Here is a 25977-nt window from a genome sequence, read left to right as displayed (position 1 = left end):
TTGTTTTCAAAATACCTGACTTTTAATCCCTGCTGTGGTGTAGCTGAGTGACCTTGGGCCAGTCAGCTTTTTTGGTCTCCTGGATCTTCATAATATGGGGTCAAGAACGGTTTTGTTTGTCTAATGGGGTCAATATGAGGGTCAAATGAGATAGCATTAATAGTTCATGTTAAAGTACTTTATAAACTATAACAATAGAAATATGAGGCATTATTGTTAATCCCCATCTCAACCTCTACTATTTTAATGAATAAATCATATATTGCCTCATGTAGTTTTCTAAGTGTTTTATGTGTGTCTTTTGTTTATGAAAGAAGCTAAGTTCTTCAATGAGTAGGATGGTATGTTCTATATCTGTATATTCCCTCAAGGTTCAGCCTAATTATAGACACAGACTCAAATGTTCTTAATAAACATTTTGCTGTCTAGCAATTCATGTGTAAGAGAATTTGCATTATAATTTAGATTTCAGTTGGTGAAACTAAATTTTTTTTTAATGTGTGTATTAAGATTGAGTCAAGTATAAGAAATAAATCGTGTGAAAGTCATAATATCAAAATATAATGACCCTGGGGTAATTTTTTCAAAATCTTTTGGGGTTAAAAAAAATTTTTCATATCACTACTTTTCCTAGTATCCCTCTTTTTCTTCCACCTCCGACAAAGCCATGCCATATTACAAATAGCATTTTTTAAAGAAAAAAGGGGGAAAACCCCCAGCAAAACTGATAATCCTTTGAAACTGTCTTTAAAATATGTTCAGTATACCAAATCCATGGACCTTCCTTTCACCTCTCCAAAGGAATGGGGTGGGATGTTTTCAAATCTTTTCTTTGAAGCCCTGTCGATTCTTCATAATTCTGTAATATTTGTTTTGTTTTATCTTTCTTTTTATGTTAGTTGGAATTACCTGGAATTTATTTTAAAATCATCTTTCTATTTTTAGTATTTAGATTGCCTTTGGGCTCAGATTCAGAAATTAAAAAAAGATCGCTGGCAGGAACGGCACATCCTGAGACCATACCTTGCCTTTGACAGCATCCTCTGTGAAGCCTTGCAGCACAACCTGCCTCCTTTTACTCCACCACCTCATACAGAAGACTCGGTATACCCAATGCCAAGGGTCATCTTTAGGATGTTTGATTACACGGATGATCCTGAGGTATGTGACACATCATAACTAACAGCAGTTTATGAAACGAGACATGTCACATCAATGATCTATTTGAGTTCTGTGTAAAGTTTGTTATTTGCTTTTAGAAAAAATAAGTCTATATATTATACAGCAGCACATCCATCAAGTTCAGGAAAAGAAATGTACTCTGATAAATAGGAAGCCTCAAAATGTAGAAGAATTGCTTTTAGTGCATGCTGGTTGTGTGACCATGGGCAAGTCCTTCCACCTCTCTATCCAAACACCTCCAAGAGAGGGAAATAAATTGTGTTGGCAGAGGGAGTTTCTTTAAATAGAAATGAATTCTTAAGCTATCCTGATGAAGTTCATATTTTGTACAAGTTAGTTAAAGTAAAGAGGAAGAGAAGTATTTTGAATCTTATATTGATGAGAAGAATCTGATTTCTCTTCCAGAAATCAGATTCAGTATTTTTTAAAAATTAAGCTTTTCTGTTGCTTATCATTTTAAAAAATACATCGTTTTCATTGTTGTGGGCAAGACTTTTCTCTACTTTGCTCTTTGTCAAGTTGTTATAACATTATTGATTAGGGGGAAGTAATTAGTGGAAACTTAGGTCTAGCATGACAAGATGTTTTCATATTTTGATTCTTTTATCCAACAGATTAGCTAATTGTCAGTTCATATTATCCCTGATCCTTCCAATAATAATAATTATCCATTCAGAATTTTTCCAAATATACTAAATAAATAATCATTACTTTGACTCACTTTAGTAGTTATTGACTCAGCAAAACATTTACATAGAGATCTGCTTTACACTTAAAGAAATTTTATTTTGTTTGATCAGACCAATGGTTAATATTTTTGTTAAAACATGTGAATGTTAATGCATTGGGAAACCAAAATTTAGTTTTTTGTTATATGCTGCTAGTTTCTGAGGCTTAAATTTCTATATATTTTTTCACACTTGAAAAGTAAGACTTAGAATAAATTCAGTGTCATATGGACTTTTAGTTTATATTCATTGGAAAAAGTGGGATATAGGAGAATAATGATAGTAAGGCAGTATGGAATCTTTACAAAACCTTAGTAGACATGAACTAGGCTCTGATTTGTTATAGTGGAAACAAATAGATAGTAAAGCTTCCTAAAATGAACTATTTTAACTCTATAGAACTTTTAGTATGAAAATATTTTTTCTAGAGGTAAAAAAAATTGATCATCTTAATTTTGTTTTAGGGTCCTGTTATGCCAGGCAGTCATTCGGTGGAAAGATTTGTAATAGAAGAGCATCTTCACTTCATCATTAAATCACACTGGAAAGAAAGGAAGACATGGTAAAAATAAGCTTTATAGTCCTTCTAAGACCTATTTTTATAGAAACTTAAAAATAACCTTGTAACTATATAGAAATAAATTTTATAATGGAAATATAATAGAAATAAAGTCATAGAAGTGAAAAATGAACATTTACTCTAAGTGCTGGGTAGTAGTCTGATGATAGAGAATTTAAAAGTTTGTCTCTATTACATTTAGCTCCCTGTTTCACTTGAGACAGATTGTCTTTGTTTCCTTTTGCTAGTTGATATGTACATAGATTTTTGGCCTTATTTTCTGGGTATTCCTGCCGGTTTCTTAATAGAAAAAATGTTAACTCAAATGCTTTGTAAGATAAGAACACTAGTGATTTCATTCTGTTTTTTTTTCATGCTTCTATAATTGGAAGCTCCTTGGAAAGGAATTATTTCTACAAAGTATTTCATAAGATTTGACCATTGAATTTTTTTTTTTCAGTGTAGGTAGGTATAAGGTGAAAAGAATACATAAAAGAGGAATTAATTGCTTGATATTTTCTTTTTTTATTTACAAAATATATGCATGGCTAATTCTTTCAACATTGACCCTTACAAAATCTTCTGTTCCAAATTTTCCCCTCTTTTTTCCTACCCCCTTCCCTAGATGGCAAGTAGTCTAATATATGTTAAATATGTTGGATTATATGTTAAATCCAATACATGTGTATGTATTTATACAGTTATCTTGCACAAGAAAAATCAGTTCTAGAATAAAAAAAAACAAACCTGAGGAGGAAAACAAAAATGCATTGCTTGATATTTTCAAGCTCTATTTAAAAAAAAAAAAAAAAAAAAAAAAACTATTTAGACTACTGTATTTGTTTATCTGATCCATGCTCATCTTACACATATAAGTTTCCTAATCTTCTAGAGACTTGAATGATATTATTTTTGTTATGGGCTTATATTCAGTAAAACTCTGTTGTGTTCTTGGTAATTTATTTCAAACTGGGGACATTTTGAGATATTTTCCATTTTGAGGTACCCTTGTTGATCTAGACTTGATTTTAATAAACTTGTGTGTTTTCTTAAAATAGCGCTGCACAACTAGTGAGCTATCCAGGAAAGAACAAGATCCCCTTGAATTATCACATTGTTGAGGTATGCATTTTATATGAAATATCTTGTTAATTTTAATAATCTATTTCTGACATTCAGAATATTGGCTACTGTTTACTAAGAAACTTTTGACTTCTCTTTTTTTTTTTTTTACTACTTCTCATACATTGCATTCTAGCAGGGAAAATGGAGGAGTATTAGGTCACTTTTGCTTTTTATTAACCACCTTAACAAAAAGAAAAGAGATTGAGGATCCAGCAGCTGTAGTAGAATTTTGAATTCCTTTTTAGATTACATATAAAGCAGTCATGCTTTCCTTTTTTTATCACAGATAACTAAAGTAACTAACTCCTTTTCTGTTCTGCAGATTTAGTTGTGATTTAAATATCTTTAGAATTACATCATAAGCAGATAAACTGTCCTTACTATGTTTACTAGTTTTTTAATGGTTAAGAGGCCTATATTTCAATACAGTTAAAGTCTTTACACTCTACTTTCTGTTTATGTATGATTACTCATATTTGAATGAAAACTTTTTTGTGGTATATTACTTCATATTTGTAATCATTCATGTTCTTTTTAAAAAATTATTTCTAAAATAGTAATGCACCAGTTTTATTAATCTTCAAGGAATGGGTGTGGAAATCATGCGAAAAATGAAATAGGATATAAACCTGTCTTATTAAGAGTTGATCAGACTGCTAGAATATCTTCCTCTAAAAGGCATTATTACTAAGCAGGTGATAGGGTCAGTTTTAGAGAAAAATAAGGTAAATAAAGGACTGTTGGTGATAAAGATTATTATAGGAAAATGTAAAAACAAATTTTAAGGGGAAAAAAATATCTTGAGGCAAGGAAGACTTGGGCCACATTGAGAAATTTTGAAATGTTTTAAGAGGGATAGTATCTTCAATAGTGTCATCTGACAGTAAGAATAAGGTTTTAATTTTAAACAAGAGTTCAACCTGAGTGTTCCTGTCCAGAACTTCTTCTAGTCCTGGGCCCAGAAAGTCTTAAGCTAGATAAGAGTGTATATTTTAGTGTGACATGAATGATTCCAGCAGTTAGTAGATTTATATAGCACTTGAACGCACTTTGTCATCACCCTGTGAGATATGTACTATAAATATTAATCTCCTCATTTTACAGATGAGGAAACTTGAGGAACAGAGAATTTAGATAGTTGCTTAGCTCACATCAGATTCAAACCTAAGTCTTCTCACTTCAAGTTCTTTTCTCTTATACCATATTTTCTTTTCTATGGACTTCTGCTTGGGGTGTAAGTCAAATGATCATATTTATCTGTCTGATCTCAAAAGTTTACTGTGGCAAAGGGAGGGAAAGGGTGTTTTCAAAAGTGGCTATTTCTGGATATTTGCTTGAATTTTTTTTTTAAGACCTTAGAACTTTGGAAACTTTCTAGAAGTAGAAATGTATACATACCTATTTTTGAATTAGATTTTGATTCATTTAAACTATTTTCTAGGTGATCTTTGCTGAGTTATTTCAGCTTCCTGTACCCCCTCACATTGATGTTATGTACACAACTCTTCTCATTGAACTGTGCAAGCTTCAACCTGGCTCTTTACCCCAAGTTGTATCCTTTTTGTTTATTGTTTAATTTGACTTTTTTTCTTTATTTCAAGAAGGATTATGTGTTTCCTCAGCTACCAAGTAAAACTATGAAGCTCTCTGAAATCTTATTTTGATTGTTGCCTGTGGTCAGTATCTAAAAATGAAAACAAAACTTTTTTTGTGAACTAGACCAATTTTAAAGCTTTTCTAGCTCCTAAATGTTAGCATTTCATTTTCTTGGATCAAAATTTTTTTAAAAGTATTCAGATATTTTTCATTGTTTATTTTGAACAGTTTTTTTTTTTTTTTTTTTTTAAAGAACAGTAAAGTAGAATGAAATTTTTAATTACTAAAGGAAAAAGACTTTCAAAAGCCACCCATAGTACATAGTACACAGTTATCTGTCCTGGCTACTTTGAGTCATTGCTCTTTGCTTCCTTGAAATGAAGATGCTGGCCAGATTTACCATTCACTCTCTTAGCTTGTGATAAAATTCTAAGTCAGCAATGGCACATGTTAAAATTCTAAGTGTTTTCTCTTAATTTATATTGAAGTATATTGAAAGGGCTTTACTTAGAATTTAAGATTATCAGTGTTTCCTACAAGTGATCATTTGCTTTTGTTATTAAATAGTGGGACACTTATTTAAGAATATAAGATTATCAGTGTTTCCTATAAGTGATCATTTGCTTTTGGTATTAAACAGTGGGACACTATTATTTAAGAAATAAGAGTAAAATAGTCTTCACATTTTTCAGTTGTATTGAAAACTACCTTTTTAATTTAATGGAGTGATGGACCTTCCTAAATTGGTGATCATTTGCAGATGATAAAGACATGACTTGAACTGGCTTCAAACCCAAGTTCAGGAAATTTCTCTGATACCTACTTCTGGTCAGGTCACTAAAAACTCTGAGTGCCCAAGACAACTCTGAGTCTAAAAGCCTTAGCAAAGGTCTTCTAGGGATTTCCTGTACTATTGGAATCATAAATCCAGCCCCTGTCTTTATAGGAGGACTATGAAAGAGGTCTGCCTTCAGTTGTTAATCAGTCTTAAGGAGAAAACATAATTTTAAACTAATCACAGTGTCATTCGAAGTCTTCTAGAAGATAATTATTTTTCTCTAATCCTTTTAAATTTTAAACAACTTAAAATTATTTGTTTTCCTTATCTATGAATTCAAGCTTGCACAGGCAACTGAAATGTTGTACATGCGTTTGGATACAATGAATACTACATGTATAGACAGGTAATTGCTTCTATTTTAACAGATTCTCTCAAATCTTGTTCCATATACTTTATGGTAGAATATTAAACTGTGGCATTTATGTGCAGATACATTTGCATAAATACATGTAATATGAATTGCATACTCAAAAAGAGACTTTATTCTATATCATTTATTTTGTACCACTTTTAAATGCGTCCTTTCTAAACCATTGCACATTTGGGTTTTTTCCAATATTTTACTACTGAGGCAGAAATCCTTTAAAAAAAAAAAAAAAGAAGCAAATATAAAAATAATAGGGAAATGTAAATATATGACAATACCTATTTTTATTTAATAAGAAATATGTAATCATTCAAACCAAATAAAATGCTACCTTAAAATATTCATAAACTATACAGTAAGGGACTTAGCCAATACTTTATATAAGACGATATTAACATAGAGATTTAAATATCTTTCTTGAGGGAACTAAAGGATTTATTTAGATTTTTCTGTGGAAAAAAATAGGTACAGTAGAGACTGTGATTAGATGAAAGGAGTTTTTGGCTATATAGAGAAGCTTTTTTATCAGAATTTTACCTGTCTAATGTGTTATTTTGTTGTCACATATGTTATTTCTAAGAATGTTGACCGTTTTTCTTTCTTGCTTCAAAGATTCATTAATTGGTTTTCCCATCACCTAAGTAACTTCCAGTTTCGTTGGAGCTGGGAAGATTGGTGAGTATGCTTCAGACACTTTTCTTGAGTTTCTTCATAGCAAAATTTAAAAGTTAAATATGAGAACATAGTACAGAAACAGTCCTCTAAAAGTTTATTTTAATGTATTTTACCTAAAGTTAACCTGATTAGAAATGAGTCTAAACTAGGTAGAAATCTGAAGTTTTGCTTAACTTTATTAAAATTTTATATATTTTTAATTAGGTCAGATTGTCTTACCCAGGATTTTGAAAATCCCAAGCCCAAATTTGTAAGAGAAGTACTGGAGAAATGTATGCGGTGAGTAGTTTGTTGGTTTTCTCTCGCCTCTTTTTGTATATTATTAATGTAGTGACTGTCTGCTCTGTGCATATGTTGATTTATAATCAGCCTGAAAGATGGGTTTAATAGGCAGAGAGGTGTACTGGAAAGACTTAGGTTCTAATTCTGACTTGAACATCAACTAGCTGTGTGATCTTGTTGGGCAAGTCACAATTTCCATGGGGGTCATCTATAAAATAGACAGATTGGACTAGATGACCTTTAGGATCCCTTCCAGCTCTGAAATTCTATCATGTTAAGTATTGTGACCAGCATTTATAACATAAAGTTTTATTGAGAATTCTGTTAAATTCCTGATTTTTTTTATTTTGTGTGTCTGTTGGTCATAAGGGAGGACAAGCGAGGGAGTATGGATGTGTCAGCTCAAAACCATCACCATTTTTGGAAAAACAACTCAAAGAACATGTTCTACTGATAGTGAGTCAGTAGTATTGTCTTTATGTGTGAGAGACAACATTATACTTACTACATATACAAGAAACTTCTTAACTAAACTTTTCCTAATCCAGAAAAGATTACTTCAGTGTAACACAGAAATCCATGGTTTTGAAATAAAATATGTTGGGTCTAAAATCTAAATGGGTAAAGATTATGTATATAGGGTACTGAGTAATTTTTAAAATTACTTTTAAAAGTCTAAGTGTAAATGAATGATACAAGGACAAATTAAAGCTTTGATTTATGAAATATGTTCACAAATGGATCATTATATCAGCTCATTACAATATCCCCTATTTACTTTTAACTTTTTTTTTTTTGTGGTGAATTTTAGCAAGATTGGCCTTGTAGAGAAAATGTTCAACAAAAGTGAATTTTCTATATAACTAAAGCTTTTTCCTTTTATCATTTGATAGTTTTCTAAAATCATGTATAAATTTCCTTGTTTTCTTAAACAAAATGTATTGAACATCATTTAACATTTTCTTAATGATTTAAGGGGAATTAATAATGATGACCAAGTTTAGTAAATTTACATGTAGATTTGTCACTAAATTATGAATATTGGTTTGTGGAATTATCCTTTGAAGTTTTTGAGTTAATACACTTGCTTTTTGGCTACTTCTTTTAAGGTCCTGAGCCTTATTTATAACTTCCCAGAATTAGATGCATTCCAAGAGGTTGATGTTGTCTTACTTCTGTGGAATTTTGTAGTTTTAGAGCTGGAAGGGACCTTAAAGATCATGTAGCCAGTCTCATTGTTTTAGTTATTTATATAGTAAATGTTCTGAAATTAAAATATTTGTGTTATAGGCTTTCATACCATCAGCGCATATTAGATATTGTTCCTCCAGCTTTTGCTCCTCTGTGTCCTGCAAATCCAACATGCATTTACAAGTATGGAGATGAAAGTAGCAGTAAGTAATGCTCCTATTTAAATGAAGTTACACTATATGCCCAATTTTATGTTACTTATAACAGGCAGAGAAACCAAATCTGGAAATTCTCCTCTTTCAACTTGAAGATTTTCTCACCCTTTTTTTAAACTTGAGGATGTCATACTCTTAGTGTTTTAACTTTCATAACTATAGTTATGAAATAACTTTCATAATTATAAAGGCATTTTTTCCCTTGTGAAATGTGTTTTCTTGACTGGTTTATAAAGCTGTAGTGTTAATAGTAATGTTTCCGTGGTATTAATTCTTTTTATTTTAAAGTTTATGGATTTTTAGCATCTTTGAGGAAGTATATGGAGAAGCATGGAGAAAGGAACGAGGCTATCTTTTTGTACACAGAAACTACATCCTTTATAACTTGAATAATGTTTTTTTAAAATGTTGATAGCACTGAACATCACAAGCACCAATATAATACCACCAAAAAAGTTCATTTATGTCATCCAAACAGTAAAAGACTGTCACTGATGTAAGAGTTACCCCTGAGTCAGCTGTTTGCAGATGATTAACTGGAGAGCTAAGATCAGATTTAGTTTTAAAAAAGAGAGAGAGAGAGAGAAAGGAAGAAAATGATAAGGAAGAGGGATATCTAGTTGAAACAACTTAATCCTGATCAACATGAACAAGTAATGAAAATTTTAAAATGGAATGTAGACAACAGAAATGACATTGACACTGATTATAACTTCATGTGGAAAATTAACCAACATATAATTTTTGCAACAAAGCTATTAAACAGGCATTTAAACCACCACTCCTCTTAGACTAGCTCTCACAGCCATCTTCTGGGGAAGCAGTTCCTGTGAAGAAGAGGCTAGCCATCTCTACCAAGTGCTGAGCAGGCAAATCAGTCAAATCACCTCACCAATTACCAGTTACCCTCACCACCGATTCCTTTCAGAGACTGATAGAAATAGGATGCTGAATCTAAGAGCACTGGGAATATTGGTTCTTCTAGTCCAAGGCTCTCAAACACCATTATGGTAATAAACCCTCATGGAAAATACTGCCTGACAGTTCCTCTTGAAGATAATACAATCACTGAAGACCCAGAAAAGAAAGCTTTTGACACTAAATTCCTTGGCACTATCAGATTATTTCACACCAGAAATTGATATGATTCTTTCAGGGGAAATGACATTAAAGAAGCATTCTATCAGTTGAGAAATGGCTGGCTGAACAAGTTAAGATATATGATTGTGATGTAATATTATCTTTTTACAAGAAGTGGTGAGCAGGCCAATTTCAGAAATGCCTAAAAAGACTTACATCAACTACTAAAGAATGAAATAAACAGAACCAGAACATTGTACACAGTAACAGCAATGTTATATAATGATCAACTGTGAATTACTTAACTATAGTGATCTAAGATAATTCCAAAGGACTTATGATGTAACAGAGGAAAAAAGTTAGTATCTGTTTTACTGCTGTAACTCTTAAGAACCATGGCAATTTTTCCATCTAACTTGCAGCTTCCATATATTTTGTCATTGTAATAAAGAATGTAAGCTTCTTGAAGACAGGGATGATCCTACTTTTTTATTTGTATCCTCAGCAATGTGCTTTGCATATAAATGTCTAATAGTTCATTCATATGGTTATTAGTGGTTTGTAATTCTTTTTTTTGAGAACTATTTATATCCTTTGCTCCTTTTCATATGTCTATATATGTGTGTGATATGTATATATGATTTATATAACATATATATGCAATATATACAGGCCTTTAAACTATTTGATAGTTTTTGTTTCTCATTTTACTACTTTGCTTCTTATCCTAGATACATTAATTTTGTTTGTTAAGAAGCTTTTCAATTTCATGTAATCACAGTTACAAACTCTTTTTCAACAAGATGTCTCTCATGCATACATCAAGATGGTTTAAGATCCCTTGGAAGATATAATAGGATTAATCTTGTTCCATGATTGATTGATGGTAAACACTTTCATGGCTTAAAACAGGATGATGTACATTTCATGAAAGGTGTTTACTGTTGCAATGGAGGAGATCTAACTTAGAATACAAATTGAAGAGTGATTCCTTTTTAACTGGTGTGGTTTTCAAGGTATTCCTGTTTGTGGCTGATATTGTGCCTATTGCATCATATTTCAGAATATTGCAGTGTTTTCTGAAAGAGATGGGTAGTCATTCAGAGGAGTTTAGCCTGACTACATATGAAAGACAAGAATGAACCAAAAGAGACAGTGAATTGGACCCAGAGTAGAACTGGAGAAGATAGAATTGGTTATATTGCCTTTCAGAAGTTGCAGACTTCCCATGAAAGCAAAGACCCATCTTTTTAACACTACATTCTGCTGGTGTTTTATAGCATCAAATCTTGGAATACAACAATCCCTAAAGAACTGAAAAATGAATATTACACAGAGAGCAATGGAGATACATATTAGGTGCAAAATATAACCATGAGGAGGAAGAAATGATGTACTCAAAGAATTGTGTGAAAGGAAGGGAATATGAATACTTCATTTATGGTCTTGTTGGACTGAATATGAGAATGCTAAATATTCCTTCCTTCTTAAAATTCTTTGTTCCCTTGGTTTCTTTTCAGATTATAGTCTTCCTCCATCTAGCTTTCTGATTGATTTGCCTTCTTTGCCTTCTGTTCCTCAGCCTAGCACTAAATTTACACTCCAGATTTACATCATGACTTAAGTCAGTGTTTCTTAAGTAGTGATTTTGAAATCTAAAATACTAGCCTTGATTTTACCTAAATTCATTTGTATTTGTAGCTCTCTCTAGTCTACTTAGATGTCTACTTCTTTTACCTCAAACTCAGCATGTTTAAAATGGAGCATTTTATTTCCTCCTCTCATTCCTATTTCTGCCATTGGTAGTACCATTCTTTTGGGACCTCAGGAGTGGATGCTTAGGTTTAACTTCTAATCCCTTTGCCTTGTACCCCATATTCACGCAGCTACTGAGTCAAACTTTTTTTTCCTGTGCCACACTATTGTATAGTTGAGAGATTATTCCCTGTTTTGTGTATTATTTCTAAGCCTCCCTCTTATTCAAAATTAATTTCAAAATTTAATTAAAACTTTTACCATATTACTTTCCTCCTTAAGAATATTTCTTACATGTAAAAACTTTAATTTTTATTTTTGAAATGAAAACTTTGCTTAGGCTCAGTGTTTTATTAGAAAAATATGATCATTTAAAGAAAGAAATTGTGTGCTTGGTTCATTAATTATAAATATAAGCCTTCTTGTTATTTTCTAAATTAGTATTACATATTTTGCCCTTCTGCAAGTTATGTTCAGTTTCTGGAACACATTGCCTTCTTCTGTTCCTTAGAATCCCTTTTTTGTTGTTGTTGTTGTTGTTGTTTTTAATTTAATTTTCCTTATTTTTGTTTACATTTTAAATTCTGAACTATTTCCTTCTTCCTCTCCCTACCCTGCACTAGAAAAAGCCACCATTTGACACAAATATCAAATCAAGTATTTGTTCAGCAGTATTTTCATTGTACAGCAACCAGATCTAAAAAGCATAGATGACATGTAGGCACTCAGAGGAACTTGTTTTGGAAGAGATATCACTCTGTTGCCTATGGAAGCAAGACTAGCTTCCTCACCCAAACTTTAGCCAAATTTTATATATATATATATATATAAAATAAATATAAATAAATAATAGTATAAATTAATTAATTAATAATATGAATTTCTTAATAATTTTTTGTTTTTAGTTAACAGATTTTTCTTTCTCTCCTATTACTTCATAAATGCTTGCTGACTGAATAGATAGCTTATAAAAAAAAGAGTTGCTGGGTTTGATTTTAGTTATTTAGCTATTTTTAAATCAGTTTTTTCAATCTTATAATTTTCTTCTCCTATGTTTTAGATTCTCTTCCAGGTCATTCTGTAGCCCTCTGTTTAGCTGTTGCCTTTAAAAGTAAGGCAAGTAATGATGAAATCTTCAGCATTTTGAAAGACGTCCCAAATCCTAACCAAGACGATGATGATGGTAAGGAAATGAGAATGTTCCTGGAATGAGATTGTAGAACAGAACAGCCTGAATATATGGCATAAATAGGGAGTATACTATTCCTCTTACAATGTTCTCAAGCTGTGCTCTTAGATAGTTCTGAAAATCAGAATTCTTTTAGTCCTTGCTTTACCTCCGATTTGTTTCTTTGCAATATTAGACTTTTAGCCAGTGAAAAGGGAGGGATAGCGGCATCTTACATTTTTAAAACATTGTCAAAAGACACTATTGTAAATATGTCACATTGTGTCCTTTTGCTATCATTTATCTTCAGTTGGATGAAGGGACAAAGAGTGAAAAGAGAGGCTCTTGTGAAAGTTGGTATACCATGGCCCTGTTAAGAAATGGATAGTTTTGAAAATTTTTGGTGGTGAGTGTGCTGAAATCTAATAATTGTGCTTATGAGTCGGTTTCATTCTTAGAATAAAGATTTGTATAATTGTCATTTGAAATCAAATGATCACCTTGTCATAGAATATAATCTTAACCTATTTTAAGAACTTTAATGAAATTTTTTTTTAATGTGGGGCAGGCCACTTAAATTGAATTCTTGTTGAAGTATCAATCAATCCCCAAGAGTTTGGAGAGAGATGATACTTCTGGATACCTTGGAAGAAGATTGTAGAAAGATCTGGAGAAAAGAGAAGGACTTAAACTTAATTTGGATTAGTTATGTAGATCAGATATTGAATATGGGAAGGAGAAATTTGGGGGAAAATGGAGGAAAATTTGGAGAATAATTAAAGCTCAGATACTAGTCCATATTCTATTTCCAGATTTCTTTCTGTTGAAAGAAGCAAGAATAAGGACAATATAAGAGGAACAAGTTGGAGAAGGGAGGAGAACCTAAAGGGTTCAAAAAGAGAAGGTAGTTGAAAAAAACAGGACATGGTAAGTGAGATAAAGTTAGTGAAATAATTTAGTGATAAACTGATTGGTGAGGCAAATTGGTGAAAATAGAAGGTTGGTAGAATCATAAAGTGGATCTGTAGTTTGAGACTGAGAAAAGGAAGTCGAATTAATTTGTCAAGTTATTAAGAGATGATGATTGTAAAAGTTTTAATCACATGCTTAGGCTTGAGGTCTAAATATCTACAAGTAGTTTAAAAACAAAAACAGGACTGAAATTCTCAACTAGTTTGGTGAGAAGGGGAAATTGTGCAGTGATTTGCAGTGTTGTATTTCATCTCTTTCCTGGAAGACAAATTGAAGGGGCTCAAAGATTGCTTCCCTAGGCTTCCATGTTGTTAAGTGTAAGGTTCTTGGTGGTTTTTTTGGAGGTCTTGGAGCAGCCTTCGTTTTCAGTTCAGTAATCACCACAAGAATAGCCAGGTGTTTAAAAAAGTCCAAATCCTTTATTATCTCCAGAGTCTAGTTTCTTTGCTTGGGGCCTGGGCTAGCTTTCTTAAAGGCCTTCCGGAGTGTGAGATGGAGTGAATGAATCTGGCTCTTGAGTCCCTTCTGAGTCTGTCTCTGGCTCTGACAGGCCTTGGTCTCATTGGGGGAAGTGCAGGAAACCAGCTACCACAAGGCTAATGAAGATGGAATTAATCTGTCTCTGCTTCCCCCCTGGCATATATACTCTATTCTAAGTATAAACCAATCATTATATCACTAGGAAACCATTATTTGTTGTAAGATTAAATCAATCATACTGAACTTAGAGAACTATTAAGTACCATGCTAAACTAGATAACCATTGTCTTTATCAATTCCACTGACTTGAAACCTTGTAAGAATCCTTGTTTCAAGTCCAGAGTTCTGGCCCATGACATTTAAGGAAAATAGAAGTAAGGCCTCAGTGGGTTAAAAAAAAAAAAGAGAGAGAGAGAGATCTGAGGTAGAGAATGGGTTACCTGATTAGAATGGAAAAATGTTACACAGGAGAAAAGGGGAAGAAAAAAGATAGCTTTGTAATTAATATACAAAGTCATATACGAGGCTCTTTATGATCAGTTAAGGAGTCATTCGATACAGGTCATCCAATAGTAGTTGAGATGCACTTCTTAGGAGTACTTAGGCAACTATTTTTTGATCTGATAACAATAGTAGAGAGGTATTTTGGCTTTTCTGGGGCACACATCCAGAACATAACAGAGAACATCCCAAGCTTTACAAAAACTTTCTCCTGGAGACTTGTGGCTTGTATTGCCAGAAAGAACCTAAAGGATATTGCCAATGATTATGAAGTCTGAATTAAAAAACTAAAGATAGTAGAGTTGTAGGTTGTTTTATTTTTATTGTTGACTACTTTATGCAAGAAGAATAGAAGAGAAAAACTAAATGGGAAAGTGAATGGGTGGATAAGAAGGTAAAGTGTGAAAAAGGATTTAGATTTCTAGGTCATTGCTTAAATTATTCGCATGGAGTTTACCTGTTAAAAGGTGGAAATAATGTATTTGCCAAATCAAATGAAAAGAAGTATAAAAAGGATTTGAAGTATGGCTCTTAAGCTAAGGATTAGTGGAGAGATGAAATCTTTTGCAGTAGATCATAGAAACTCATCAATTCATAGAAAATAAAGTTTAGAAAAGGAACTAGTAGTAAAACTTCTGGTGTTTATATGTAAATGCCCAAAGTTAGGCAATAATATTAAAGAATTAAAAAGACTGGAAAGGTAGAAAGGAGGCAGGTTTTATAAAACTTTAAAAGTGAAACAGGATTTTATATTTGATACTGATGATAGGGAGTCCCTAAAGTTTATTGAGTGGGGGATGACATAATTATACCTGTACATTAAGAAGATCATTTTTGCAGCTTAGTAGAGGATGGACTTTGTGAGGAGAACCTTGATACCAGTTAGAATATAATTTGTAACTGGATGTGAGGCAGTAAGGACCTTAACCAGAATGGTGACAGTGTAAGTGGAGAAGAGGAAGCGTATATTAGAAATATTGTTTAGATAGAATCACTAGAACTTAGAAAAAAAGAAGGGATAATAGCCTAAGAGAGATTAGGGATTTAAGGATGACATCTGGTGAGTTTGTGAGCCTGGACAATTAATTATTCCCTGGCAAATTCCAACTCTGAATTATTCCCATCACTTACTGCCTTCTACAAAAAAGGGCTGCTACAAACATTTTTGCACCCATTGGTGCTTTTCCCTTTATCTCTTTGGGATATAGACTCAGTCATCAAAAGGTATGCACAGTTTGATGGCCCTTTGGACATAGTTCCAAATTGTTCTCCAGGATGGTTGGGTTGGATCAGCTCACAATTCTACCAACAATGTATTAAGTGTCCCAGTTTTCCCATGATCCCTCCAACATTTATCATTATCTTTTCCTGTCATCCTAGCCAATCTGAGAGGTATGAAGTGGTACCTCAGAGTTGTCTTAATTTGCATTTCTCTAATCAGTAGTGATTTAGAGCATTTTTTCATATGACTAAAAATGGCTTTAATTTCTTCATTTGAAAATTGTTCATAAGGGATAATATATAATATAGAATTCTATATTTCTCTCTCTATATATATATAGATAGATAGATAGATAGATAGATAACCAGTCCAGAGTTCTGGCCCATAACATTTAAGGAAAATAGAAGTAAGGCCTCAGTGGGTCTTAATTCTATATATTATAACATTTAAGTATAGTATATATGTATACATATATAGCATAGCATTATGTAGATACATATGTATATTATATATAGGTATGTATATGTGCATATATGTGTGTATGTATGTATATATAGTATAAAATTGTAGAGAATAATAGTATAGAATTGAATGAATTTACCAAGGTATCAAAATGGAGAAAGAAGAAATATAGCCATTATGAAAGTGATGACCTAGGAAAGAACCAAAGGATAGAGGAATTAGAGGTTATGGTGAAGGTGAAAATAATGTTAGGGTCATAAGGAAAGATGGAATAATAAAATATTATAAGCAGAGAAAGGAATTTAGATTTCATGAACAAGGAATTAGTGCTTTTGTGGTTGATGGCAAGATAAGATTATGACCATCTCTGAGTGTAACGGAGTTACGGGTTTTGAGAAATGAGTAATGGATTATGAGAACCTCAGAAGAAAAGAGATTGCTTAGTGATGGTGGTGGAGGAAGAGCCAGGAACCAAGGAGTATTGTAAATGCTTCATCATTATTATCTGATGTCTGGGATATATAAAGGAAAAATGCAACCAGTATTAGAAAGGGTGACTGACAATGCCAGGTCTCACTGATCACAAGTTGATAAAGGTAGTGAGAAGGGAAAGGGTTGAGATTAAAGCAAGTTTGATACCTATAGAACAGGCAGTTCAGAGAGCACAGTGAAAGGGATGAGTAGAACTGGTGAGGATTATTGGGAGAGTTAAGAGGGTTGGGAGTAAGGATATAGGTAGTGGAAAGTTAACAGGATTTGTTGTACAGTGAGCCAGAGATTAAGAATTACTGATTCTGGGAGAAAATGATAAAATGGTGAAAGCTAACTATACAGGAATGAGTTCAAGTTGATTATCAATGACTTCAGAGAACCCCATTAATAGAGGAAAGTCATTAGATTGTTCAGGCTTCTCTCTACATGCCCTGCTTTGTAGCAATTGGTGATATTGTTTCCTGTGAAGACCACTTCACAACAGGTATGAGCAAAAGAAAGTACAGCCCAGGAGGAGTGAGAGTTTGAAATTTGAAGTGTTTGTGGTCTATGGACCTTTGGAGCTTTGGAGAAGGTCCTGAGGTGAAGCAGAAGCCAGAGGAAATGTATACAAGTCTGATGCAGGGATGAAGGTATATGGCATAGACAGATAAGTTGAATATAGCATTCCCTGGGATGTTTTAGGGGGTGAAGCCAGGGGTCACAGGCAGTCCAGCCTTTCTGGACTTGCAAAGCATTGCTTTCTGGGAAGTCCCAGAGTAACAAATAGGCTACAGTCAGATGGACCAACTAGATTAAGATTAAGCAGCACTCATAGTGAAATCCTAGAGGCAGACTTTTATAAGGGATTTTGAGGAACATCTACACAAGATGAACTGATGAATGAGTGTGTATGTGTGTGTGTGTGTGTGTGTGTGTGTGTGTGTGTGTGTGTGTGTGTGTGTTGTTGGAAGGAATTCTCAGGTACATGTGCTCACAGAGCCATCTAAGTATTTGAATATGTGTAATGTCCTGTATGTGAGTACAACAAAATAAGCTTCACAAATGCAGTATCAGAGACACATTGTTAGATAACATGTTCTGAAATATATCTGATAGTTTCAGTTGAGTGAAAGCTCAGTATGAATTAGCAAATAGGAGGTGGTGAAGGAAATGCCATCTTGAACTGCTTTAAAAGGTAAAATTTCTGTTAATTAAGGAGGTGATAGTGCCACTGAACTCTGACCTTTGTCAGATTTCATCTATAGTATTGTTTTCAGTTCTGGGCATCACAGCTTAAGGACCATAAATTTCTGGTGAGTGAGGAGAGGATTCCCCCAGAGTGGTGAAAACTTTGAGTCCTTGTCTTTAGAAAATCAATTAGGGAAATCAGGGAGATCTAGAATTAAGACAGTTAGGGGTATACACCTCTTATTTGACCAAGAGGACAGAATCGGGAACAATGGGTGGAAATACAAGGGTCAATTTAGGCTTTATTCAGGTAAAACTCCCTAACAATTTGAATTTTCTAAAAGTAAGATTGCCATGAGAGTTGATAGTTTCTCCTTCTAGGAGTCTTTTCATCAGAGGTTAGATGACTACTTGTCATATATTATGTTATAATGTTATATGGATATGTTATAATGAGGTAGCTCTTGTGTATGAATCAGGCTATATTCCCAATAAGATCCAGTCCAACTTTCCAGACCTAAGATAATATGAGTCCTTTTAAACAGTATTCTGATTTTTTTCACTGTGAAACATTTTTCAGATGAAGGATTCAGTTTTAACCCACTGAAAATAGAAGTCTTTGTGCAGACTCTGCTTCACCTCGCTTCCAAGTCATTTAGCCATTCTTTCAGTGCTCTTGCAAAGTAAGTTGAAGTAGCTTTAGTTGGGGACGTTATTTTAACCCTTCTTATATATTGTTGTTGAGTTGGTGACAAAAAGTGCTGGGGGGGGGGGGGGGGGGGGGGGGGGGGGAGGCACAGTCCATGGAGTAAAAATTAGTAGTCAGTTTATAAGTTAAAGGTTCACTAGTTCATAGTTTCCAATAATTATATAATATGTGTGTGCGCGCGCACACACACACACAATTGCTACTTTAATGGCATCAGAAGGGAGCAAGAGAAACATCTGTGGAATGGTCTCACCTCAGAGAGTCTTGTTACCACAACATTAGTTATTAGCAGTTAATTTTTTTTTCAGCCATTAATAGTACATTAAAATTGTCTCTTAAAGCAAATTGACTACCAGATGATGGTTCATAAAAGCTTATAGGAATTTTTCTATAAGAAATATTAGCATTAGTGCATGGGGCTCACAATACCTAAGAAATAATTTTTTTTTTTTTAAAGCAAAATGTATACATACTTTTAATATATTTAACTAAGTGAAGGGATAGGAAATTAAGGGAATACTAAACACCTTTTGAGAAATTCTTGGAATCTTTTCCTTACAGGGAAAGTCTTCTCAAAATTGCTAATATAAGAATAGTCCAAAGTAAGTCAGAGAAGCCAGAAATCACTGATAAATAGAAATTCAGTTCTTCCTTGGTTTCTATTTCTAGACACTTATCTACTTTGAAAGTCCTTTCAGAAGTTAACATGAGTAGATGATCTTCTGTGTACTAAATAGATATTGCTTAATAAATAGTGTTTATATCCAGTTTTACAAACTAAATTTTAGGATTTTAAGTAGTCATATTTATTTTCTAAAGCATGTATAATTTCAGAAACACAAGTATTTCCATTTTCATTTATAGTATTACCTCTAATGAAATCCTCCAGTATCTCCCTAAGTTAGTAAAACAAAAGAAAATGCAATGTTTGTTAAGAGCCTTGGTGCTCCTCTTAAATCTGCTTGTGTTGTCAACATAGCTTGAGCAATATTAAAAATATGCTTAAAGATATTATAGTACTTGCTAATTACTGTTTTTGTTTTACAATAAGGTTTCATGAGGTCTTCAAAACCCTTGCAGAAAGTGATGAGGGAAAGTTACATGTTCTAAGAGTCATGTTTGAAGTCTGGAGGAATCATCCTCAGGTAAGAATCATTTTAAGCTTCCTGAAGTTCAGATTGTGACATTTCAGGGTATTCATTCATGCATATCATTTTTTTTGATCTTTGAATAAAGATAGAATTAGTCCCTGGGCTTTCTACTGTCTTCACACTAATTTTTTTATCTGTATCATTGAAATAACTTATAAGTTCACTTCGAAGAAGCTGGAAGAATTGATTTCGTCATGTGCCCAAAGGCAATAAAAAATGATGGTTTCTTGATCACGGGTCATCTTGTTTTGCAGTGTTGCCAGTGAGAGTGATTATTTAGTTCAATTAAGAAAGAAAATGAAGGCAATGTTTATAGAAGTCTTTTTTTTTTTTTTAAAGAGTTTGGCTTAAAGTAATATCAGAGTTGAGTTAAATAAGGGATAGCAAGGCATGTTTATAGATGGCAGGAAAAGCATTTTGCATAAGGAAGTATTGATGATGAGAGAATGAAGAAGATATTTGCACTTTCTGCACCAAACTTTGATTTGCAGAGGATTAATGACCGAAATTTTGTTGAAATTCTAGACTTTTCAAACTAAGTGAACATGGATATATTGATATTCTGTAACTTCATTGGAAAAATGGACATAGTCCAGTAAAAGAAATGTTAGAAAAAAACATTTAGTTTGGGATTAGTTTATTAAAGAGAACATTGGCTTTAAAAAGAATACTCAGAAGCCTCATAGTATATCTCTACGTTATTAATAATTTTTTACGAAGAGAGAAGTCATTGGACATCATAAGCACCGAACAATACAAAAGCCAGAAACAGAATTTCTTGGAGATAGGTGGGATATGGGAATAATTTATTAGATCAATTGACCATGAGTGGTTGGGTAATGAATGGAATGTTTTCTTCTAGATGATTGCTGTATTAGTTGATAAGATGATTCGAACACAGATTGTGGACTGTGCTGCAGTAGCAAATTGGATCTTCTCTTCAGAGCTCTCTCGTGATTTTACTAGGTAAGCAAAGATGACTTCCTTGTCCTTTTTTTTTTTTTTTTTTTTTTTAACCATAATTCTTAGTATATTCATTTAGAATTGGTTGGAAGTTTTTTCTTGTTTGCTTTTTCTGGGAGATGAATTGATATATTTGTTTTTCAGTGTAGAGAAAATATACTTTGCTGCTAAGTGTTTTTAATTATATTTAACCCGAATACAATTCTGATCTTTAATTTATTCTTGAAGATACATCCACCTTGGTTTTAAATGGGTAGCTTATACTAATTAATTACTACTATGTTTTAGGTTGTTTATCTGGGAAATTTTACACTCTACAATTCGAAAGATGAACAAACATGTTGTGAAAATCCAGAAAGAATTAGAGGAAACTAAAGAAAAACTTGCAAGACAGCACAAACGGGTACATTATTTTTCGCTTTTTAGCAATTATCTAAAGTAATCTTGTCATTAATTGAATACACCAAATAATCCTATTTACTTTAATGCTTTGTTTCTTTGGAGTAGCTCTTATTTCAAGGGATACAGAGCAGTACCAAGGGTGCACAGTGGCAGAAAGTGGATATACTCTATGCTTGCTTGCAGTTTTACTTTGTAGGAGACTGCTACACTGGCAGTTTGTTTAAGAATAGAGATTCTTAACCTGGGGTCTATGGATTTGTTTTTGTAATACATCAATACAATGTATCAGCAGAGCTAGAAAACAGATGTTTGCTATGTTTAATGAAGTTGGAGATAATCTTGCTGCTGTTGAATCTTTTAGTAATTCCTTTCCCCCTAGCCTCCTTAATTAGTTATTTTTAGTTCCTCTTTTCTGTATCCTTTTCAGATGTCCAATTACAGGGATAATAATGGATGGCCTTGACTACAGTAATAAACTTACATTGGCTAGATCAGGGGTCCTCAAATTTTTTAAATAGGGGGCCAGTTCACTGTCCTTTAGACTGTTGGAAGGCCAGACTATAGTAAAAACAAAAACTATGAACAAATTCCTATGCATGCTGCATGTATCTTATTTTGAAGTGAAGAAACAAAACGGGGAACAAATACAATATTTAAAATGCAGTAAAGTTAAATCATCAAACTTACCAGTATTTCAATGGGAACTATGGGCCTGCTTTTGGCTAATGAAATGGTCAATGTCTGGTTCCATATTTGTCACTGCTAGTCGTAACAAGTGATGCAAGTGTGCTTCCTTTAGTCTTGATCTGGTTGGAGATTTCAAATGTTTCATTCTAGAAAAAGTCTGTTCACAGACATAAGTGCTGCCAAAGATGATTGCCATTTTGAGTGCATAGTTCCTGAGATGAGGATATGTCTCAGAGGGGAGAGATGCATAGAAATTATGTAGGCTGCTTGACTTGATGAATGCATCTTTCAGAGAGTCACAGTTTTGCAGTTGCAGTTCAGTCAGTTCCATTTGGTAAATTGTATCCACATTTTCAATATCAATAGAAAATGGGTTATGGAAAAGCTGTATGTCCTGTTCATGGAGATGAAGCTCTTTAAATCTAACTTGGAACTCCTTTTGCAATTTTTCCAGTGAATCCACACATGTTTTGTTTGGGAATGCAATCAGTGGTTTTTCCGCTAACAGATTTTGAGTTGTGGGGAGATGGCAGAAGTTTTCCTCCTTCACTTGTTTGATGAGGAGGCCTAATTTTACACAAATGCTTTGATATGTGATTGCATATCACAGACGAGCTTCCCCTTTCCTTGAAGTTGCATATTGAAATTGTTGAGTAGCTCTGTTACATCTGTCAGAAAGGCAGGGTGCCATTTCCATTCTGCATCATTGAGCTCTGGTACTTTGCTTTTTGAAAGCAGAAAAGTTGTAATCTGTGGAAGTAAGTCATAGAAATGTTTCAAAACTCTCCCTTGACTCAGCCAATGGACTTCTGTGTGATATAGAACATCTTCATACTCAACATTTAGCTCAGACAGAAATTCCTAAAATTGTCTGTGATTTAGTGCATTAGCTCTAATGAAGTTAACAAAGATACCACAATTTACCTAACAGAGTCCCACTTCAGTGATTTACTACATAGCGCTTGTTGGTGGATGAGGCAATGTATGGCTATTGGATGAGAATGGTTATGTTTATCCATCTCTTGCTTAATGTGAGCAATTACTCCTTTCTTAGACCCCACTATGCTAGGAGCACCATCAGTTGTCATGCTGGCTAGTTTAGTCCAGTCCAGCTCCAAACATTCATAGTTTGACAAATCTTGTCATAGATATCCTGTCCTGTAGTTGTTCCTTTGATGCTTTGCAGTGCAGCAAGATCTTCTATGACTTCAAAATAATCATTCATCCCACGAATAAAAATTATAAGTTGTGCAGAATCACGAACATCATTGCATGTCAGTGTGTGGCCACACGGCAACGATACTTGAAAGGATTTCCATTTCCTTCTCTTATTTGTAGCTTATTTATATTTATTTTTTCAGTTTATCTTTGTGGCATTTCAGGCAAATGACACTGACTTTACAATAGTAATTGGAACAAACTATAATCAAGGGAATAAATGTAGACATGGTTTCTTGTGACTTAATATCTCAGATTTTAGACTTGGAAGAGAATTTACCAGTCACATTCACACAAGTAGTAAATGACTATAACAGGGCTCAGGCCAGGTCTTCTGGTTCCAAATCCAATGCTCTTTCTGGCACAGGATTCTATATAGAATGACTTTTGTCTCATAGGTAGTATCTGAATTTTTTTTCTTTTTCTTTTTTCTACTTCCTACAAACTTTTGTGGAAAAGCAATTATCTTTTCTTTTTCCATAATTACAGTAGCTGACATTTATATAATGTTTTAGGGATACTAAGGGCTCTACATTTTCATATGCTTCATACATTATCTCATTGCTCTTGTGAATTACTTTGCAGATAAAGAAACTGAGAGTCCAGAGAGAAGTGCCTTGGTTAGGGTCACAGGAGTTCCTGGTAGAACTAGGTCTAGAAATAAAAGGGCTTTCTGCCATACCAGCCCCTTATTTTTTGTTGCTTCATAAGAAGAATTGAGGGTAGTTTTAGCCATTGTTCTTCTTTCATTAGTAACTTTTTTATCCTATATTAGAGAGGAAGCATTCTCAGACAATCCCAGCTCTTTATTTAAGAACTGTGCGGCGTTCGCTTTTTCTCGGGATTCACTTATTGAAGTATATTCTTAGATCACTGTTAGTGTAAAGCTAAGAAACTGTAATATTCCCATGGGAACTATCTGACAAAATGAATTATGCAGTATTAGATCTATACCTTTAATTGCTTCAAATTTATTCTATCAGTACAGTTCATTTTTCATTTATCAGATTGACTATTTTAAATATAATGGATAAAAGGTTTTTTCGCTTTTATTCTTATTCTTTTTTTGCTCTTCATCAAACATATTTGCCCATGTTTCTCAGAATTTTTTCTCACAACACAATAATATTCTAGTACTTTCATATTATCTCAGTTTACCATTCTCTATTCAGTTTTCCCCCAGTTTTAATTTTTGTTACTACAAAAGTTTTTGCTCTTTAATTTTTGGTATATTTGGGATTCATCCTTTTGTCTTTGTCCTCCTTTGTCCTCCCAATTGGGAGACTCTACATGAAAGAATTTATTAGTTAATAACTTTTCTTGAATAATTTCACATTATTTTCTAGGTTAGACTAATTCATAATTATGGCAATAATGTATTTGTATGCCTAGATTCCTCTATTCCCTCCAACATTGACTAGTGAAATAAAATCTCATTTTAAATTTAAATTTTCATTCTTTTACTAATTATTTGGAGATTTTTTTCATATGGTTGGGAATATACATTATATGCATTTCTTTTTTTTTAACTTTATTCATATTCTTAATGCATTTTATCCAGTTCCATCTTTTGCTGTATCGTCTATCCCTTACTCACTTATAAATTCCCTTCTTCTGTCCCTTTGCCATAATTGTGAAAACTATTTTATGTTCTCAATTTTTTTGTAATGTTACTTTATTTTTAAGTGCTATATTAGATACATCTTTTTCCTTTTTAAACCAAGTACCAATAGTAATGAGCTTGGCTTATAAAAGCTTTCTCATTAAAAACAAAGATGCTCACTTTCATTTATTTTATTTAGTGTTGGAAATTATAAAAATTACAAAAAAGACAATAAATGCATATGGTCATTAACATTGGAAAATAAAAGATTAAAATATTGCTTGCATCTCAACATAATGACTAAAATATAGGAAAACCTATTAGGCAGGTAAATTTATCCATTGCTGGTTGAATGGAAACCCTTTTTATAGAGCCATCTTGAAGTACCTAATAGAAATAATCCTACCCTATCTCCATTGTGGAGAATATGTCTTGAAAGCTCTATCTGTTCAGAGGTTTTTCTAGAATATTTGTAGTTATAAAAAGCTGGAGGATAGCTTCTAACAATAAATAAATGTTTAAATTGAAGAGTATTATCATATTAAGAATACAAATAAATTTAGAAAGGCATTTATGAAATAGTGCAAAGCAGAACCAGAGGATAAGAGGGCCTACTAACCACTACCATCTTGGAGGAAATGTGAATAAAAAGAGATAAATAATGAATCTAGAGAGAAACCAAAGGAAGGAATGGTTTTATTTCTTCCACTGAAATTAATTACAGTATAAATCATCACTAAGAAGTTTAATTAGTTATACTAATGTTCAGAGATTTAGAGAAATTCATTGTTTAAAAAGTGATCACAATTATTATTCTCCCTGGTTTTTGTTTACTAAGCTCAGATAAGCCTCCAAACTATATCCACTATATATTGTCCAATAGAGACACCAACAGGGTTCATTGATCTTAGTGAACCAGCATCTGTGAAGAGCTAGAGCATCTTCACATGATATTTTAATATCTCCCATATATCTGGAGTCATGTCAAGTATTTCTTGGGATTTTAACTAGTAGCCATTTAAGAGCAGTACCCAAAGGTAAATTAGTAACTGTCTGACACCTGTGTAAATATTTGCATCTCACCTCACTGGGCATTTTAGAAACCAAAGCTAAAGTTAGTCAGTGTCAGCAGTGTAGTAGCATATGTGTGTGTTTTTAGGAGTATAATTTAAAAACTCTTC

At 33.0% G+C, this 25977-nt stretch overlaps 1 protein-coding gene across 1 annotated transcript in view; it reads left to right on the top strand.

Moving 5' to 3' along the window:
* NCBP1 (nuclear cap binding protein subunit 1) overlaps window positions 1-25977 on the top strand; it is a 48781-nt gene that overhangs the window by 19036 nt on the left and 3768 nt on the right. Inside the window, exons 8-20 of the mRNA XM_031969373.1 lie at window positions 946-1161; window positions 2375-2472; window positions 3528-3591; window positions 5036-5146; window positions 6310-6374; window positions 7011-7073; window positions 7278-7352; window positions 8646-8749; window positions 12657-12779; window positions 18644-18746; window positions 19824-19917; window positions 20786-20889; window positions 21175-21289. Of these exons, the coding sequence (XP_031825233.1) occupies window positions 946-1161; window positions 2375-2472; window positions 3528-3591; window positions 5036-5146; window positions 6310-6374; window positions 7011-7073; window positions 7278-7352; window positions 8646-8749; window positions 12657-12779; window positions 18644-18746; window positions 19824-19917; window positions 20786-20889; window positions 21175-21289 (1335 nt within the window). The remainder of the gene's footprint in view (window positions 1-945; window positions 1162-2374; window positions 2473-3527; window positions 3592-5035; window positions 5147-6309; window positions 6375-7010; window positions 7074-7277; window positions 7353-8645; window positions 8750-12656; window positions 12780-18643; window positions 18747-19823; window positions 19918-20785; window positions 20890-21174; window positions 21290-25977) is intronic.

This window comes from Sarcophilus harrisii, chromosome 1, assembly GCF_902635505.1.
Source record: "Sarcophilus harrisii chromosome 1, mSarHar1.11, whole genome shotgun sequence".
NCBI lineage: Eukaryota > Metazoa > Chordata > Mammalia > Dasyuromorphia > Dasyuridae > Sarcophilus > Sarcophilus harrisii.
This window is presented reverse-complemented; position numbering and strand designations above follow the sequence as displayed.